The sequence below is a fragment of the Myotis nattereri genome, assembly GCF_964212035.1.
Source record: "Myotis nattereri genome assembly, chromosome: 8".
Taxonomy (NCBI): Eukaryota; Metazoa; Chordata; class Mammalia; order Chiroptera; family Vespertilionidae; genus Myotis; species Myotis nattereri.
In genome coordinates this window covers 54,337,178-54,355,964 of record NC_138083.1, presented here as the reverse complement: position 1 = coordinate 54,355,964, position 18,787 = coordinate 54,337,178, and the positions used below count along the sequence as shown (strand labels likewise).

The following is an 18,787-nucleotide window of genomic DNA, read 5'->3' as shown; positions in this document are numbered from 1 at the left end:
TATAAATTAATTTTGAAAAGAACAGATGTCACCTGGTACCATTTCAATCCCAACACAGTTTACTAGGAGAGGAGAAAAGACTTCTATTAATAAATACAGGGTGTCCCAAAAACATGTATACACACTTTAACAGCTGATAGTTCAATTGATGTTGCTTTCTCTTCAGCCAGACTAAGCTTTGAAAGGAAATTCATCCTAAAATGCTACTGCAAGTTTGAAACACAGTTGAAATATAAACATTACCTTTATAATTATTCAAAGTGTATATACATTTTTATACACTTTAACAGCTAATATAATTCAATCTTCACTCCTTTTCAGGTTTAACTAATTTGAAATAATGAGTGAAGTCAGACTAAGCTTTGAACAAAGAAAATTTATCCCACTAGACTTTATAATGGGGACACATAAAAGATAAAGTTTACAGTACAAAACTGGCAACAGCTGATGAATTGAGGGTATACAAATACCGAACAAAATGATTCTTGATGTTTGTGATTCCATTGCTTCGTGTTACCAGCAGTGTCTGGACCAGAATGGTCATCAGTTTGAAAACAGGCATTGACAAAAAAAATTACTCCTTTCTGTAGATTATTTTAAATTTTGAAAATTATCTGTATGTTAATAAAAACTGACTTTATAATCGTTCAAAGTGTGTATACATTTTTGGGGGACACCTATATTCTGGATTACAAAGTACTCCTACTGAAATGAGTGATATCTGAATTAATAAAGTGCTTTGCTTTGAGTATTTGTGCATATGTGTGTGCTTGTATGAGTATATAAATATTACATATAACAAATATGTACACACGTGATAAATATGTACATATCATATAATAAATATGTATACACATGATAAATATGCACACATGTACACCTGTGATAAACATGCACACACATGATAAAGTGTACGTACATGATAAATGTGTACACATACAAGATTATTTTCATTTGACAGCATCTCAAAAGTAAAGTATATGCTGACTGGAGAATACTGCAGAAGACAGCGTTTTCAAGGATCTGACGACAGTGCCAACAACACCTGAGCTTCGTCTGAGTGGGAAAAGTGCAAGTACATTCAATCCAGTCTACGCAGACTGGAAAGGAATGATGCAAACATGAGAGTTTGCCAAGTCACCTGGTGTGGCCCCGTGGGAGCCCCGAGAGGCAGGGCCTCGGTGCACGGAGCCTTCGCTGCCCTGGTGAACGATAAGTACTTCTGACCCTGACACACCTTGGCTCACTATTATGTGGGTGACTAGATTCTACAACAAATCTACAAAGAGGCAGAGGAAAAGCCAAGGAAGTGATGACTGCTGACACAGACAGCAGCCTCGCATGGGAGCATCTTCGATTCCCTCGGCTGCTAGGTTTCAGTACTCTGAATCAGTGATTTCAGGTTATAGGACAGGTAGAAGGAAATCCAAAGGAAGGAAACACACAACTTGGGAACAGAGCTATGGAGACTGCAGAGCCTAAAAAATGAACACTGGGAAATGGTCTGTCTCCAACTCCTCCACAGATCTCAATATGATCTGCACTCATGCACTCGCTTGGCCGTGTCCAATGTCAGGAGCCTGGAATGTCAGGACTCCACTGCCTATGGGACAGGCAAACGCCCTAACCGCCAGGCTGCACCCTCCTGTGAAAGCAAATAGTCCCTGTGCTTGCCACCTTACACAACTCTTCTGGGGCCCAGTGAAAAATCGAGATTTAATCTATATCATAAAAAAGGAGCCCTTATCTATTAGAGACAGACTAAATATTATAGGTGAAATCATGGAATATGTGAGTTTCACTTGAAAAGCATTGGGTGAAGGAGAGTGAACAGCCTGCAGTTTACTGCACCTGCTGACATGAATAACAGGTACACAGGCTTCTAACACTGTACTTTCACTTCTGTTTACTGAAAAGGTGAAAAAACAAAAGGATATATGAAAAAGTCTTATTAATTATTAAGAAAACCAGAGGAATTATTATGAAACATCTGATGAAGCATTCTACTTAGTATTTTTGAAATACCATCTGCACAGAATAATTTTATAAGTAGTTCCCTAAGAAAATTTAACATGAGTAAGTGATTTAAGGCTATTATGCCTTGCTTCTACAGTATAGAAATGCCTATTTAAAATTAGTCCAAATCTGTTGCTTGATTTATAAGTTAGAGCTGGTGATGGAACTAATGCAATGCTTTAAGATAACGGAAGGAGTTTGCTAGTGCGCAGACCAGCACCTGAGGCTCACTGGAAGTCGTACCTGTGTGTAGGAGCTCCTGACGTGGCTCTGGATCTCATCCATTGTGTCTGTCCCGTAGGACACAGTGCCCAGATGCAGCCGCTTAAATACCATTTCATTCTGAGTGAGGGTTCCTATGATACAAGGAGCAACAGAAAATGAGAGCATACAGGTGGCTCATCGAGATCGCGGTGTTCCCTCCCGCTGCCACACCTCTGCTGCCACAACCTCTGCTCCATGACAGAGTCTCCTGAAATGCCTTTTGCTGCTCTTTTCATCTTACTAATGAGGACAAGAAGTGTTCTTCCCAGCATGTCAAGAATAACTTTTAGTAACTTTAGTGATGTGAAGGGGCCTAGTTCTGTGAAGAAAATCTCCCCTCTGCCTGTTGACACAAACGCCATTTTTGCCTGTTCTGAAAACGACAGGCACAAAACTGCAACACTGAATCACAGCTATGTAATCAGATGACAGAGCCCTGCCCGAGCAAGACAACTAGCCCCAAATTAGTGTGTCTATCAGTTAAAAACAACAACCTTATTTTGAAAAATTAAGTATTTTTAATTGAACAGAAGCAGGTGCATCTAAGCCCTGGAGGAAGAGAAAGGAAAGGAGTGGGAGGGAAGGCATTTACTCTGTAGCTGTGAGCTGCTGGTACGCTCACTGACTCCTTGGCAGGCGAGGACAGTGTCCAAGCGATCAGTGGTCAATCCTTGGGACTGCCAGTCGGTTGGGACCAGACACTAATGTGAGTGTGAGGCAGTGAGGAAGGCAGGCTAAGAGGGGCGCACAAGCAGGTCAACTTTCTGAGAGCTCGTGGTTTCGGCTTCCTACCGAAAAGATACACAAGCAGATGCAGTGAAGCAACGTCATGAGAGAGGTGGGTAGAGATACCACCACACTTCAGACAGCTGTTGAATTTTTATTAAGTGGGAATAAATTCACAGTGCTATATATCTTAGAGCTCTGGAAGGAGACCCTCAACACTTTATGAATCAGTTAATATAAAAATACATTAATATATGCACTTAACTTCGGCCCACCTGGTTTCAGAGTCTGACCTCCTGTGAGGTACACATCAGTCCTGTTTGGATGGCTCTGGTACTGTCTCCCTTAGGCTTCTCTGCGCTTATTTCAAAGCTGTAGATCAATTTGGGGAATAATGCTGCATCTTAACATTATGAGATCCTATGCACTGGTACAATGACTTTATTTTTGATACTATTGTAAATGGAATTGTTTACTCAATTCTATTTTTTGACAGTTTATTGCTAGTGTATAGAAATACAATTCATTTTGCTGTATTGATCTCATATCTTGAAACCTTACTAAACTTGTTTATTGGTTCTAATACAATTTTTAGATTAGGATTTTCTATATAAAGGTCATGTTACATATGGTTTTGCCTGACAGCTGTGGCGAGAACCTTGAATATTCATAGCAGCATTATTCAATAGGCAAAACCCAGAACAATGCTAATGTCTATCAACTAATAAATGGCAAATAAAATGTGGCATGTCCATACAATGGAATAGTACTCAGCAATAAAAAGGAATGAAGCATTGACACATGCTACAATATGTCAGTTATGCTGAGTGAAAGAAGCCAGTCATTTGAAAAATCCAATAGGCAAATTCACTGAGGCAGTAAGATTAGGAGTTGCCTAGGACAGGATGGGGACAAGGAAGAATGGATGGAGGCTGGTGTATATACAAGTAGGTTTTGTAGAGTGATGAAAACATTCTAAACTTAGATTGTAATGGAGGTTGTTCAGTAGTTATGCCAAATATTGAGAGAGTGATACATCCTGAAGGTCTGTTATTTGATTCAAACATTGTGCAACAACTGCTGTACTTTCTAAAATTCTAACTTGCTACTAAATCAAGTTTTAAGCCATTTAAAACTGATATAGTCAGCATTTTTCATCAAATGAACAATGAAATATTTGTGTCTGTTACTTTGGCATTTGAATAATTAAGTTTACATCTTGTTGGGTTAAAGATACTGAAATATTTATTCAGACATGCCTTTAGGTGAGTGGCATGTATAATTTCTCACATTTTAAAGTGAATCCTGAAAATGTTTTTTAAAATTTCAAGGAAGTTTTGCTCCCACAGCTGACTGCAGGACTCTGAGCAGGACGGTCCGGGCTGGGGTTGTACTTCTGTGCCCTCAGGTATAGCAGCCAATGTGGGGAGACAACACCAGTTACTAAAAGAATCAGTAATGAAACTTATCTTCCAGATCTTATCTTCCTGACAGTTCCTACAATTTTTATTGTCTTAATATAGCAGAAGTTAGTATGTCCCGAATCTGAAACTTGGCAAAGGGGCGGGACTAACAGTCAGGCAGAGGCTGAGAGCCACTAGGTCAGAGCATCCAATGACCTCTAGTCAGGATACTGGCTCCATGGACAGGAAGTGTCTTTTAACAAAAGGTTTGTTTGTGATTCCTATTTTTTTTTTAAAGGCTATAGCTCTTTAATAAAGCAGATTTTTGGACTACAATGAGAAAAACAGGCAAAGAGGAAATTAACTTCTAAGGAATAAGTACTGCAGACATCATCTTGGGATGGTGATAGATGTGACACAACTAGCAGAGGAACACTGTCAGAGAAGCAGATGCAGAGCTTTCTGATCAAATATTCCCTGGTGGTGATTTGGCCTCAGACTAAAACTAGAACCTGCTGCAGCAGAGGAGGGAGAGGTGGTTGCCATAGGAAACAGAGACAACCTGCCCACAGCTCACAGGACTGGCAGCTTCCAGCCTGCATATCACTTCCTGTGAAGGTTCTAGTTCAGCAATGGGGTTGATGGCTATATTAAAACACAAAGCTTCTTAGAAAACTTCTAATTTACCAAACTGTAGAGTATGCATCAATTCTTTAAACTATCGGACACCATTTAATGTGGAGTCACATACAGTGCTTGCTGTCCATGGGCTTTCTCAAGATGACATTCCCAGCACTGTAGGATCTGTTCAACTGTGGAGTGTCCAAACACCCCAAGATGTGAACAACGGCACTCACACCCAAATCCACACCGCAGTGACGGCCAGCAGGACTGCTTATGAATGCCTCAACTGAAGACCCTGTCACCATCTCCAGACAGAACACTGCTCACCCCTCATGAGAGTGTGGCTCGCAGGCACCCTGCATGCTGTGGCAGCAACATGGCCCAGCACAGATGGCTGTCTTAGGAAACGTGTGAGTGATTCAAGTCCAAGCAACATGGCATTTTGGGTAATGGGTTTAAGTTAATTTGTGAGTCCTAAGAAACCTGTGATTTTAGTGAGTGTTTTCAATAATGGCTTTGTTCTACATGAAGATTAAAACTCCCTAACAAACAAATTAGAGTGTGGCTTTAACAGGCTGAATCAGCACTCTTTTAAAACCTTCGAGTCCCCTGCAGCCTTGTCTTAACCAGTGGCACCACCAAAGGCACTGGAGAGGAAGGTCCGGCAGACTGACAAGGTGCAGTCCAGCTGTAGCACTGTTCATCACGGAGCGGCTGTATCGCTGGTCAGTGTCAATATGCTCCACATCCTGGCAGCTCACAGATGCCAACTCCTGCCGAATGAATTACTTTATGTCTCACGCACTGGTGGCCACAGATGTGTCACTATAGCAACATCATTAATTTCAGATCTTACCGGAAACATGCACTCCAATCAAACCTAATTATACCACTCTGCTTTCTTGTCCACAAGAAACTGTAATTCGATTATTGGGGTGCTGCATCTCCCTGCCTCTTCCACTCTGCTCTGGCCAAGGACAGTGGCACTTAGGGAGACCTCTTGTCAAAAAGCTTCTTGATGAAGCACAAACCCAATTTGCAGTACTGTGAAGCCCCACCTCGCAGTTATGTAGCAACGTGGGGCTCCTCAGACAGAGGCTCTTCATTCCAGCCAGAGTGCAGGCTCCTTGGAAGATGCCTGCAAACTGCTTCCCGCCCTCCCTGACACCAAGAGTTCCACTGGACAACTACCTCCTGTCAGGCCTGCTGCTGCAGGGTGATGGAGGTCATCACGGTGACCCTAAGACCTGAATTTTTTACATGACCAAAGTGAGGAATAGAAATAGAGCATATTACTTAAGTTCCTGGAAAGCACATGCACACAAGTAAACACCAGAATGCACCCGTTTCAGGGGCACAGAGGAGTTTCTGGAATCTGGCTGTGACTTGCTAATGCACAGAATCTATGTGTGCCTAACTGTTCAGTGCCCTCCTGCTGTGCCAACCCCACCTCAGAGCCTTGCTCACAATAAGGCTTGTTTAGAGGGTTAGGGGATCTGCCCTAGTGCACATGTCATTAATGGACCAGGTCTGTCCATGGACCCCATTCCACTATGTGGACACCATGTTTTTCAGGGTCCAAGTGCAGATGGGGCTGAATCCTATTCATCTGCTTGCAGTGACAGGATAATTAGACAATCAGTGCTCTATTTGCACACCTATGATTTGGTCAGTGTGGCCCTGATGAATGGCCACAGCCAACACTCCCCCCGCCACATGCCTGGGACCCTAACTTGAGGTAACACACCCTCGGGAAGGAGGAGACCCAGTCCTACATGTTTTTATTTCAACTTATTTTTAACTAGAGGTCCAGTGCACGAAATTCATGCATGGGTGGGGTCCCTGGGCCTGGCCAGGGATCAGGGTCCATCTGTTGGGCGACCAGCAGTGTGATGGGGGGGCCCCTGCTGGCACCTCCCTTGGGCGGCCTGGCATCGCCCACTCACCAGCCCCGCCCCCCTGCTGTGGGTCACCTCCCTCTACGGGGTGACCAGCGGGGCAATTGAAGGGCCCCCACTGGCACCCGCCTTGGCTGGTTTGGGGCCTGTGGGCAGCTCCTGCATTGAGCGTCTGCCCCTGGTGGTCAGTATACATCATAGCGACTGGTCATTCCACCAGTCATTCCGCTGTTCAGTCGATTTGCATGTTAGGCTTTTATTATATAGGATTGCTTTGTTCATTTACTTGCCATTCTACTAATCGGCATGTTTACATTAACTGTCCCAATTGTTGTGGATACACAGAAATGTAGTTTAACTTCGACAGTGGGTTTATATGTGTAAGCTCTCTCATAATTCTAAACATTTCCCTGATGGTTCTTTTAGATTTCTTTGTAAAAGCCACTGAATTTTTCTTTGGGAACAGCTCACTTGTTCATGTTGGCACTCTGATTTCTATAGGTGATTTTTGGTTTCCGGTTACATTTGTCAATTAACTCCAGGCTGACTGGTTGGTAAGCAGGATAGTTTCTTCTGTGAATGCTTGCCCTGTGCACCTGTTGGCTCTACATTCAGTATTTCCCTTCTTATGCTTCAGAGTCACTCCAAGTTCAGATGTGCTTTTCTCTGGCTGCTCTCTCAAACAATTTCCAGCAACAACTCCATTTCTGGATCCTTTGACACCATTTTGCTTGCTTTCTATATTGTTACAGGCTTGTTCTTTAAACTTCTTCCCATCAGCTCAACACAGCTAGTAAGGGAAACTCTGAAGGCTCTCCCTCCACTGACCTGCTTGAACCCGAGCCCCTCATACTGTTATTTCTGAGTTACTCTTGATTCCTGAGCATCGCCTGCTTGGCCAGTACTCAACATCCGTCAAAGACAGGCCCAAAGGAAACCCGAACAGTCCAACACGGGATCTGACAGCACTGCAGTGATCAAATGTATGGCATGGTTGTGAGGCCACTGTCTCTGCAATGGGGACTTCACATTTGGGATGTGTTTGTCTTTTTTTCCATTTCTCTGTGATGGCTGGACGTTTTGCACATGTGCCCTCTGCCATCTTCACATCCCAGCATGTGTGCTCCATGTGGACTTAGGCTATCGGGTCCCAGCGTGCATGCTCTGCGTGGACTTAGGCTAGCGGGAAGGGTGCTATTCTCTAGTCTATTCTACCCGCAAAGGGCTACTGTGCTGCTTTTATCTGGAACCTGCCACTCACTCTACTGATCGCTTGTATCCACCAGTGCTTTTCTTGGTTGATCATTACATCTGCAAACATTTGTTTTTTTTTTGTTGTTTACCTTATTTCTACTTCTTGTCTTGCTGCAATGGCTAGAATAATAATAATTAAACAGCAGTGTTGTTAGCAGATTTCTCTTTCTTCTTCCTGGTTATAGTGAGAACTTTTCTAATATTTTATTTAAAATGCTGACTTTTATTCGAGACATTTTCTTTACCATTTATACAAATATTATTTTATTTATAGTTCACTAATAATTATTTGGAAATCATAAACCAATAAATCAAGGAGGAATTGAACCTTTAGATCTGGTTTTTATTATAGTGCTGCATTAAAATTGTTTTTTTTTTTCTAGTATGTTATGGATTGACAAGAATTCTTTGATGAATAAAAGAAACAAAACAAAATAAAGACAAATATAATTTTGGGCATGAAACCCCAAGGTGAGATAAATTGTGGTAAGGCTCTTAAGGAGAAGGTCATTGTTAAAACACCAAATTGTTATTTTCTTCTATAGCTCATGTGTCATTCTATAAAAAACAAGCAATTTTTGCTCTTAAAAAGCCACTAGAGAGGTGTAATAAAAGCAGTTAAAAATAAGACCAAAAAATCTGTAAGGCTGTAAAAAATTAAAAATATAGAAATGTCATTTCAATCTCTGAGAATGTAATATTTTGCTAATTCTGATGATACTGTGTATATGAGAAGATGAAAATTAGTTGCGTGTCAGTTTTCAAGAGCAGAGTCTGAGAAACTCTAAATGTGACTCAATGCACAGACACCATAAACCCACGTGGACATATACACACCAGGCAACACACACACACACACACACACACACATACACACACACACAAGTGGTACCTGTCTTATCCGTCAGCAGGTACACGAGGCGGCCCAGCTCCTCTGGGATGGTGCTGGTCCTGACGACTGTGCCGGGAATATTCTCATCCCTCATCATCATCCACCCATATGCTGCTTTACCCATGTCCAAGTTCACACGCAAACTGCCAAATAAAATCATCACATAGTTAGTGTGAATACTAACATGCTCATGATTTCCATCTAAACTTATTTATTTATACACATTATCTTTAACTTTACACGAAATAAGTAACACTGAATTTTAGACTTTGAAATAAGTGAACTTACTGTCTTTTAAGTCAGCAAACCTTTCTACACCCCAGGACATGCCTGTAGGTGACAGTGAAGTAGTTACTCATGCTGTCTTCCAGCGTGATCTGTGACATCGGATGGGAAAGAAAAAGGTGGGCTGTTTTAAGTGCCTTGGGCAGGCAGGGTGCCAGGCTGTGTCCCACTGGGAATATCTGAAATGGGTCTTGTTTTATAACAAGAACCTATACTCCTTGGTGGCATTATCCCAATCCTAAGCAAGGTTTCTGATGGAGTCACAGATGTTGAGGTCCTTCTAGAATTGCATCAATGACTTCTCAGTGTCTTCCTCAGTTGCAGCAAAAACCTGGGCAAAAGTCATCTTCAGGGTACTAGTAGGCTTTAAAAGCTGTTACAACCCCCTGATCCATTTGATCAAAGAGGTAATGTTTGGAGAAACAGCACTTTGATATTGGGAAGAACATCACCAATAAAAAGAGGATGCCATGAGCATTATTAACAATAAGCAAAATCTTGAAAGCTATGTTCTTCTTCAAACAGTGCTTCTCTATTCCACTGGCACAGCAACTCAGGAGGGCATTGTGGAGGAGGAGCTGGATCTCCCGTGACTTCTCATTGTTCCTGCAGGACACTTGCAGCATGCTTATTGATGAGCTTGGAGGCCCTGCGGTTCTCACTATCCCCATTATAAAGGGTTTCAATTTGTAACCTGCAACACTGCCACCAAGCAAGATGGTTATCTCATCCTTAAAAGCCTTGAAACCAACACTGACTTGGTCCCCTTAGGGATGAAAGTCCTTTCAGGCATTTATTTCCACAATAGTGAAGTTTCAGCCATATTGAATATTTGCTCTGGCAAGTAATTTTCCTCCACAATCACCTTATCTAGAGTTTACAAAAATTCTTCAGCTGACTTCACATGAGCACTTACAGGGTCACAACTCACTCTCACATTACAGAATAAATAACAATTCTTGAATAGTTTAAGCCACCCACAACTAGCAGTAAATTCAACACAGAAGTCAGGTCCAGCCTTTTCTTTCAATATTGTTTTGCTTTGGCCGTGGTCATCATGGTACTAAGTGGGATATGTGCTTGTGTTTGGTCTTCAATACAGGTCATCCGGCCCTAGCTGGTTTGGCTCAGTGGACAAATTGTCAGACTGTGGACTGTTAATTCTGGTCAAGTGCATGTACCTTGGTTGCAAGCTCCCGGCCCTGGCAACCAATTGATGTGTTTCTTTCACATCGGTGTTACTCTCTGTCTCTCCCTCTCCCTTCCACTCTCTCTAAAAAAATCAATGGAAAAAATATCCTTGGGTGAGAATTAAAAAAAAAAAAATACAGGCATCAGAAGTTTTTCCATGTCTGATGGAAGCTCTTTCTGAACTTTTTGTTTTAGAAGGAGAGGAGAGAGACAGAAACATCAATGAGAGAAAAACATTGATTGGCTGCCTCCTGCACACCCCTTAGTGGAGATTGAGCCCGCAACCCAGGCATGTGCCCTGACAGGGAACTGAACCAGTGACTTTTGGTGCAACCTTACAATGAAGGTATGTTCTGTGACAACTAAGCTAAAATAAAGACAGTTAGAAAATTCAAATATACTTGTAAATGAAGAAATAACTTTGTAATAACCATGGATCAAAGAAGAAATCACGATGCAAATTAAAAAACATTGTCAAAATATGAAAACTTGTGGGATGCAGCCAAAGCAGTACTACTATAGAAAGAAATTCATAGCTTCTACTACATGTATTCAAAAAAGAAAAAGCGCTGAAAACTAGTGAATTAAGCATCTATCACAAGAAGTAAGGATAATAAAAACCAAAGAAGGTAGGAGGAAAGAAATAAAGTATGGTACTATTAATAAAAAAGAAAAATATCATATAGCATAGAGGAGGTTTTTCTACAACTACTGAAGCTGACAAACCTATTGGAAGACTGAAAGAAAAAAGGAAAGATAACTAAGTATCAGGAAAGAAAAAAATCCTCTCTCTATGGGAGATTATAGGAAAATATTATGAGCAAGATTTTGTGAATAAATTAGAATACTTAGGTGCAGTTGACATGTTTCTTGAAAGCCATCTTTGCAAAACTGGCATGAAAAGAAATAAAAAAACTTGAAATTAAGTTTTGTAACTCTTTAAAGTCAACTATTTAAACAATATCTACAGAGAAACCAAGATGGCGGCATAGGTAAACACCAGAAATTGCTGCCTCGTACAACCACTTCAAAAATACAACTAAAAGACAAAATGGACATCATCCAGAATCACAGGAAGGCTGGCTGTGTGGAAATTCTACAACTAGAAGGAAAGAGAAAAGCACACTGAGACTCAGAGAAGGTGCGGAAGTAAAGTGCAGAGGTACGGAGGAGCATGTGGAAAGGGCTGGCAACTGAGGATGCGGTGCACGTGGACAGGGCTGGCAACTGAGGACATGGTTGTCTTTTTCAATCGGGAGGGAGTCTCAAGCTCCCGACTGCTCTGAACTCCAGTTCCAGGAGAGTCTCTGGGGACCCAGACTCATACGGGGAGAAACTGGACAGTCTGGCAGTGGGTGGAAATCGAGGGCGGCTTTCTCTCAGAGGAGCTTGCAGTGATTACCAGGACATTGAAACTCGGGGCCTCTTAGGGTAGGACTGAGGAGCAGCCATAGCTGCTTGCTCCACCCTGTTGATATCCTGAGACCCCACCCCACCCAAGCTGTGCCCAGAGGCTTTTGCATATGAAAGGCCTGGCCCTTTGCAATCTGAAAATTACCTAACAAACTGCAGCTGGGTCAGAGAGACCCAGAACTTCCAAAAGAAGGTCCAAGGCCCAACAGCAGCTTGCATTGCTTCACAATTGGGCCTCATCTGGGCACTTCCAAACCCCGAACAAAGAAGAGGAATTTGCAGATCTCTCCATCGCTCCTGCTGGGTAGCCTCAGGCAGAGGCTAAATTAGCACCTCCTTAGATATCCAAGAGCCAATATACCAGTGGTCAGAGTGGGACCATCCAGATTACAGCTCCTCAGATCCATAAGGGACACATTCAGGTGGCAGACTCAGTGAGCACCAAAGCCCCATCAAAGCAAGTCTAGCCCCAGAGGGGTGTCTCCAGCACAGAAGTTCTCCCACTGCAGACACAGCTGATTCTCACAGCCAATTGGCCTGGAGGTCAATTCCTCCTACTGATACCTACAACAATCAAGGCTTAACTACAACAAGACTGTGCACAAAGCTCACAAAGGGGTGCACCAAGAGTGTCCACCTCAGGTAATTGGGGAGGCTGAGCAACTGGGCCCTATAAGATACCTAGCACAGAAAGCCACTCTATCAACACAGAGAAGCATAAAAAATGCAGAGACAAAGAAACAGGACACAAATGACAGAAATGGAGGAAAGCAAACTACTGGATATAGAGTTCAAAACCACACTTATAAGGTTTTTCAAGAATTTTCTAGAAACTGCCGATAAATTTAGTGAGACACTCAAGAAATCTGAGACCGTTGAGGTTATGAAAAAGGACCAACTAGAAATTAAGCATACACTGACTGAAATAAAGAATATTATACTATATAGAGTTCCAATAGCAGACTAGAGCATCGCAAGAATCAAGTCAAAGATTTGAAATATGAAGAAGCAAAAAACACCCAACCAGAAAAACAAAAAGAAAAAAGAATCCAAAAATATGAAGATAGTGTAAGGAGCCTCTGGGACAACTTCAAGCATACCAACATCCGAATTATGGGGGTGCCAGAAGAAGAGAGAGAGCAAGATATTGAAAACCTATTTGAAGAAATAATGACAGAAAACTTCCCCTACCTGGTGAAAGAAATAGACTTCCAAGTCCAGGAAGCACAGAGAACCCCAAACAAAAGGAATCCAAAGAGGACCACACCAAGACACATCATAATTAAAATGCCAAGAGCAAAATACAAAGAGAGAATCCTAAAAGCAGCAAGAGAAAGAAAATCAGTTACCTACAAGGGAGTACCCATATGACTGTCAGCTGATTTCTCAACAGAAACTATGCAGGCCAGAAGGGAGTGGCAAGAAATATTCAAAATGATGAATACCAAGAACCTACAACCAAGATTACTTTACCCAGCAAAGCTATCATTCAGAATTGAAGGTCAGATAAAGAGCTTCACAGATAAGAAAAAGCTAAAGGAGTTCATCAACACCAAACAAGTATTATATGAAATGCTGAAAGGTATCCTTTAAGAAGAGGAAGAAGAAGAAAAAGGTAAAGATACAAGTTATGAACAACAAATACACATCAACAAGTGAATCTAAAAGTCAAGTGAATAAATAATCTGATGAACAGAATAAACTGGTGAATATAATAGAAGCGGGGGCATAGAAAGGGAGTAGACTGACTATTCTTGGGGGGTGCGGGAAGAGACTGGACAAAAATCGTACACCTATTGATGAGGACAGTGGGGGGGGGGTAAGGGCAGAGAGTGGGATGGGAACTGGGTGGAGGGGAGCTATGGGGGGAAAAAAGAGGAACGACTATAATAATCTGAACAATAAAGATTTAATTTTTAAAAAAAATAAAAAATATCTACACTAATAATAGACAAACATGGTAATTGACCACACCTTCGCTATGCCTGCCATTGACTGATCAGAGCGATATGCAAATTAACTGCCAACAAAGATGGCAGCTAATTTGCATAGTGCAGGCAGGGCAGGACAGCGCGAGCCGCCACCCAGGCCCCTGTGTGCGACCTGGGGGCGGGGGCTCAGGCAAAGTGATCGCTGATCGCTTTGCCTGAGCCCTGCCTGCCTGCCAGGGACACGGGCCCTCTCCCCGGGGGCGGGCAGAGGCTCAGGCGAGGCGATCAGCATCACTTGTCTTCACCTGAGCCCCACCCGCCCGCTGGAAACACTGGGCCCTCAGAGAGAGAGAGAGAGAGAGAGAGAGAGAGAGAGAGAGAGAGAGAGAGAGAGAGGGAATTTGGCACCCCGCATCCCTCCCTGATCGACCACTGTGATTCCAAGCCAGTGAGGGCTGCCTTCAGGCCGCAGCTCCAGGTCCCTCACCCACACCCCAGCCCCGAGAGCACAGTGCTGGGCAGGGGCACCCAGGGGTTCGGGAATGCAGTGTGAGGGGCTGGCACAACATGGGGGGGGGCTGTGTTTAGACCGCCAAATTCCCTACTTCTGCCCTGGCCTGCACATCCCTCCTCCTTCCCCTCAGAGGCCCAGCTCCTGCCTACATGCTTGCTGGGCAGGCCCAACTGCACCGGGGAGTGAGCCATGGCGATCCGGATGGCCACTTCCTGGGACGGGACGGCCAGACCACGGCGATTCATGAGGGCGATGAGGCCTGTGGGGCATGCGCAGCCCTCGGGCAGCAGGGGTGGCCGGTCAAGCCGAGTCTGGCTTCAGTGGGGCCAGTGGGAGCCCGATGCCACCCCAACCCCCACAGGTCCTGGGTGGACGGTGGCTCAGTGGAGAGCGGTGTCTCCATGCATGGTGCCCAGGGGTGGCTGTGAGCTGCTGCAACCCCACCCCACGCTTCAGGGAGGGGAAGATGGCTCGCAGCCACCAGCACCCTTGGCTGCACTGCCTATGCCTCAGCCTACCAGGTTGGCAGGGTCCAGAGCAGGTGAGCTGCTCCCTTCCCCCAGTGATAGAACAGGGAGAAGAGCGCCAGGTGCAGGGAGGGGACCTCAGCTGGGATCCTCCTGGTGTGGGGAAGGGGCCCAGCCTGGGCCCTGTGGGGAGCTTAGGAAGTCTGGCTAAGCAGGCGCTGGTTCATACCAACTCTTGCTCTGCCATCTTCCTCCAGCTCTTCAAGCTAGCCCCCCTGCCCCACCTGTTTGGGGCAACGGGCTCTGGGTGACCTCCCTGAGCTCAGACTGTGGACCCAGAGACCTCAAGGAAGAGTGCCTGGCCGGGCCTGGGCAGGGGCTGGTGCCGAACTACCAGGGCAGAGTTGCTTTGGTGGCTCGGTGAAGTGTGCAACTGACCCAAGGAGGAAACCCAAGAGGGGAAAGGCCAGAAGGCATGAATTGCCAGCACTTTAGCCACTTGAAAACAGCTCCACTTGGAATGTGAGGCGGTTGTATGTTCAGCTGAGAAGTGAGGGGGCTGAACTCCATCGTCGCTGGGCTCCTGTCAGTCCGAGGCCCAAGCGTCCACGACAAGGAAAGAACAGAGCGAGGGGCCTGGTGGAAGGGAGGACAATTGAAGAAAACCGTGTCTACACTTCCCCCAGCCCTCTCCTTCCTTCTGCTGCCTACAAGAGCCCCAGGCCCGGCCACAGTTCTGTCTCCACCTTTAGTCCCATATTCTCCAACCACAGAGGAAAGAAATAAGGAAGGAGTCTGTGCTGCCTTCAGAAAGTATCTATATACCTGATTGGCCAGTTGCCTTCCACAGAGGGAGGCCAGACTGCGGCTTAGGCCCACTCCCCACAGGGACATCAGTAGGACATCCTGTGAGGGAACCCAGACTGTTAGAGAGGGCAGGCTGGGCTGAGGGATGCCCCCCGAGTGCACAAATTTTTGTGCACTGGGCCTCTAGTATTTAAACTATTAAAGAAATTAACTCTGTCAAACATCTCTCCACATCAAAAAGTTCAGGCTCACATGGCCTCCCAATGTGTAAATATCCAAATAAATACTTATAATTCTAAATAAAATATGTTAGAGAAGAGAAAGTAAGAGAACACTCATCAGTGTATTTTAGGAGACTGGCAAAATCTTGACACTAAACACAAAGGAATGTCATGAGAAGGAAAGTGATAAGTCAACCTCACTCGTGTAACAATGCAAGAATTTCACAAAAGGCACAAGTAGGTAGAATCTAATAATACAAGACAGAGTATCGTACCATGATCAAGTTGCATTTTCTCCCCCCAAATACAAGTAGGTATGTTATTAGAAAAATCAATAAGTTTATCACATTAATAACAAATAAAAATTTAAAGATGAAAATAGTCTTAAAATTATACTCATGATTTAAAAACAACTTTAAGCAAAATAAAAGATTTCCTTAATATATAAAAGGGTTTCTATGAAAACATATAGCATGTTTAATGGTGAAATGTAAAAAGTTCTACCTTTTGCAATGGAAACAAAGGAAGAATGTCCATAATCATTATTTCTACTTAATGTTATACTGGAAATCTCTGCTATAGTGACAAGGAAAAGAAATAAATGGTGCAAGGAATCAAAAGAAACAAAGCTGTCATTATTTACTGATGATGTGATTATCTATACAGAAAATCCAATAGACTCAGATTAATAATTAATCGATAGTTTACAAAAATTGATGGACTTAATCATTTTATAAAAATCAATTTTATTCATCTATAACCAGCAACCAATACATACAAAATAGTTTAAAAAATAGTATTATAATAGCATTTTAAAAATATCAAGCATCTAAGAATAGTTCTAACAACATTTTATATTAAGAAATATGCCAATTCATGATTTGGCAGATTTAATATTAATGCAAATGGCCAGGGAGAGCAAAGAAACTCTTAAAGAACACAAGAAGGAAGGGCTGTCTTATCAATTAGTAACTTATTATCACAGTGTGTAAATAAGGCAGTCTGTTATTTGATTACGAATCTACAAGCAGGCCAAAGGAAGAGGGTAGGGACCCACATAGACCTGCGCATAAATGAGTAACATATATGACAGAGGGAAAAAGAGTCTTTTCTGTGAAGGGTACTAAGACAATTGGTATGGAAAAAATAATGTGAAAATCTACTTCATACCATTAAAAAACACCTTTAAGGGATCAGAGACAAGGACCGGTCAGCGTTTAGGAGTTAACACAGGAGGAGGCTCACACCTGGACTAGAGGATTCTGTAAACAATACAGAGTGACGACTACCCACAGAGACATTCATACATGTGACTGTGAAATGGATGACTTCTTTTTGTAATTTCACCACTGGGCGAGTAAAACTTCAAGTCATAGATCAAGGAAGAGTTTCAGAGAAACACAACTGAAGGAGAACTAACATGCAGAGCATACAAATAACTACATAGTGCCCACAGCCATGAGGCACTGGCCTCAGTCGTTCTTCCTTTTTCCTGCAGTCAGCACACATTTGCAGCCAGGTAACTCTAGCAGCTCATTTTGAGCCTACAGCTTTGGGAAGTCTGACAGGCTTCTCACATCTTGTCTTGTCCCTGTTCCTTTCAGTCCAAGCTGGCAATGTTTCTGCCCTTAGGACAATCTCAAAACCTTTCTGAGTCTCCTGTGTGTACCTGGGGTCCACATTATCAGACAAGAGGTCCTCCACAGATTTCTCCTGGATTATACCATCCAGTCCTGGCCTCTGCTGAGACGAGTCACATGCCTAATCTCTTTGGCAAAGGCTGTCGAGCACATCCTCAATCTCTTCTCCTGGGCACACTTTTCAAAAAACAAATCTTCTAATATCAGCGTCTTTAGCAATCTGTACAGGCCACATATTTCCTGGACCATCAGTACCTAAATATTATCCCTAGGTCTACGTAAGGTTGAAAATACTCTTTTCTGAAAGCATTCAACCTGGAAAATGAGGTCTAACTAAAGATGTTGGGTAAATTAATACACATTTTAAAATGCCACAGAAAGGGTACCTGTAAGCTGATAATAAGCTCCTAAGAATTTTCTTGCAATAAAACTTCAAGGAGGGCAGCTATTGAGGAGAAGCAGCCATAGCTCTGCGCTACCCCATGGCCATGGGCCTTAAGAAGGGCCACAAGGTGACCAAGAACATGAGCAAGCTGAGGCACAGCCGCCGCCGTGGGCACCTCACTAAGCACACCAAGTTTGTGCAGGACACGATCCGAGAGGTGTCTGGCTTTGCCCCCTATGTACGAGGAGCCATGGAGCTGCTCAAGGTCTCTAAGGACAAGAGGGCCCTGAAATTCATCAAGAAAAGGGTGGGGACACACATCCGCGCCAAGAGAAAGAGAGAGAGGAGCTGAGCAATGTCCTTGTAGCCATGAGGAAGGCAGCAGCCAAGAAGGACTGAGCCCCACCCCTTGTCTGTGTAATAAAACCTGTTCAGGAAAAACAAAACAAAACAAAAAAAACTTCAGGGAAGTTACATTCTGAAGCAAGTTTTGTACCTGTGTCATCTGACATTTTTGATAATCCACTCAGTGTGTGAATGAGTGCAGCTCTGAGTAGAGCATGTGGTAGGTAGTCCTTTAGGCGGCAGGCTGGTTGGCAGAATGAGTATGTGGGCATCTTGCTGACACGGCCAACTTGTGTTAAAGAGAAGAGAACCCTGCCTCCTGAGGCGCCGATACCATCAGACAGAGATGCCGCATGGACAGTCCCCACTGTGCCCATTGCCTGGGGGCCGCATGTGAGAGGGAAGCGCTCTGCCCCATGAGACAGTGCTCTCAACTAGGACGTTAATGCACTTCACCGCTTGCAGACAAAGGGGTGATAACTAACGAGAGAGGAACTGCATGTTCCTGACC

The 18,787-nt window shown here is 43.6% G+C and overlaps 2 protein-coding genes across 2 annotated transcripts in view; one reads left to right on the top strand and one right to left on the bottom strand.

Annotated features, from left to right (window-relative positions):
- ATP9B (ATPase phospholipid transporting 9B (putative)) overlaps positions 1-18,787 on the bottom strand; it is a 146,534-nt gene that overhangs the window by 29,158 nt on the left and 98,589 nt on the right. Inside the window, exons 13-14 of the mRNA XM_081097101.1 lie at positions 9,078-9,220; positions 2,260-2,372 (exon numbers count right to left, since the gene is read on the bottom strand). Coding sequence (XP_080953227.1) covers positions 2,260-2,372; positions 9,078-9,220 — 256 coding nt within the window. The remainder of the gene's footprint in view (positions 1-2,259; positions 2,373-9,077; positions 9,221-18,787) is intronic.
- LOC308523735 (large ribosomal subunit protein eL36-like) lies at positions 18,029-18,283 on the top strand (the record flags this gene model as incomplete). The annotated part of the gene is made up of 1 exon (XM_081097740.1): positions 18,029-18,283. The coding sequence occupies one exon, from the start codon at positions 18,029-18,031 to the stop codon at positions 18,281-18,283; it is 255 nt and encodes an 84-aa protein (XP_080953866.1).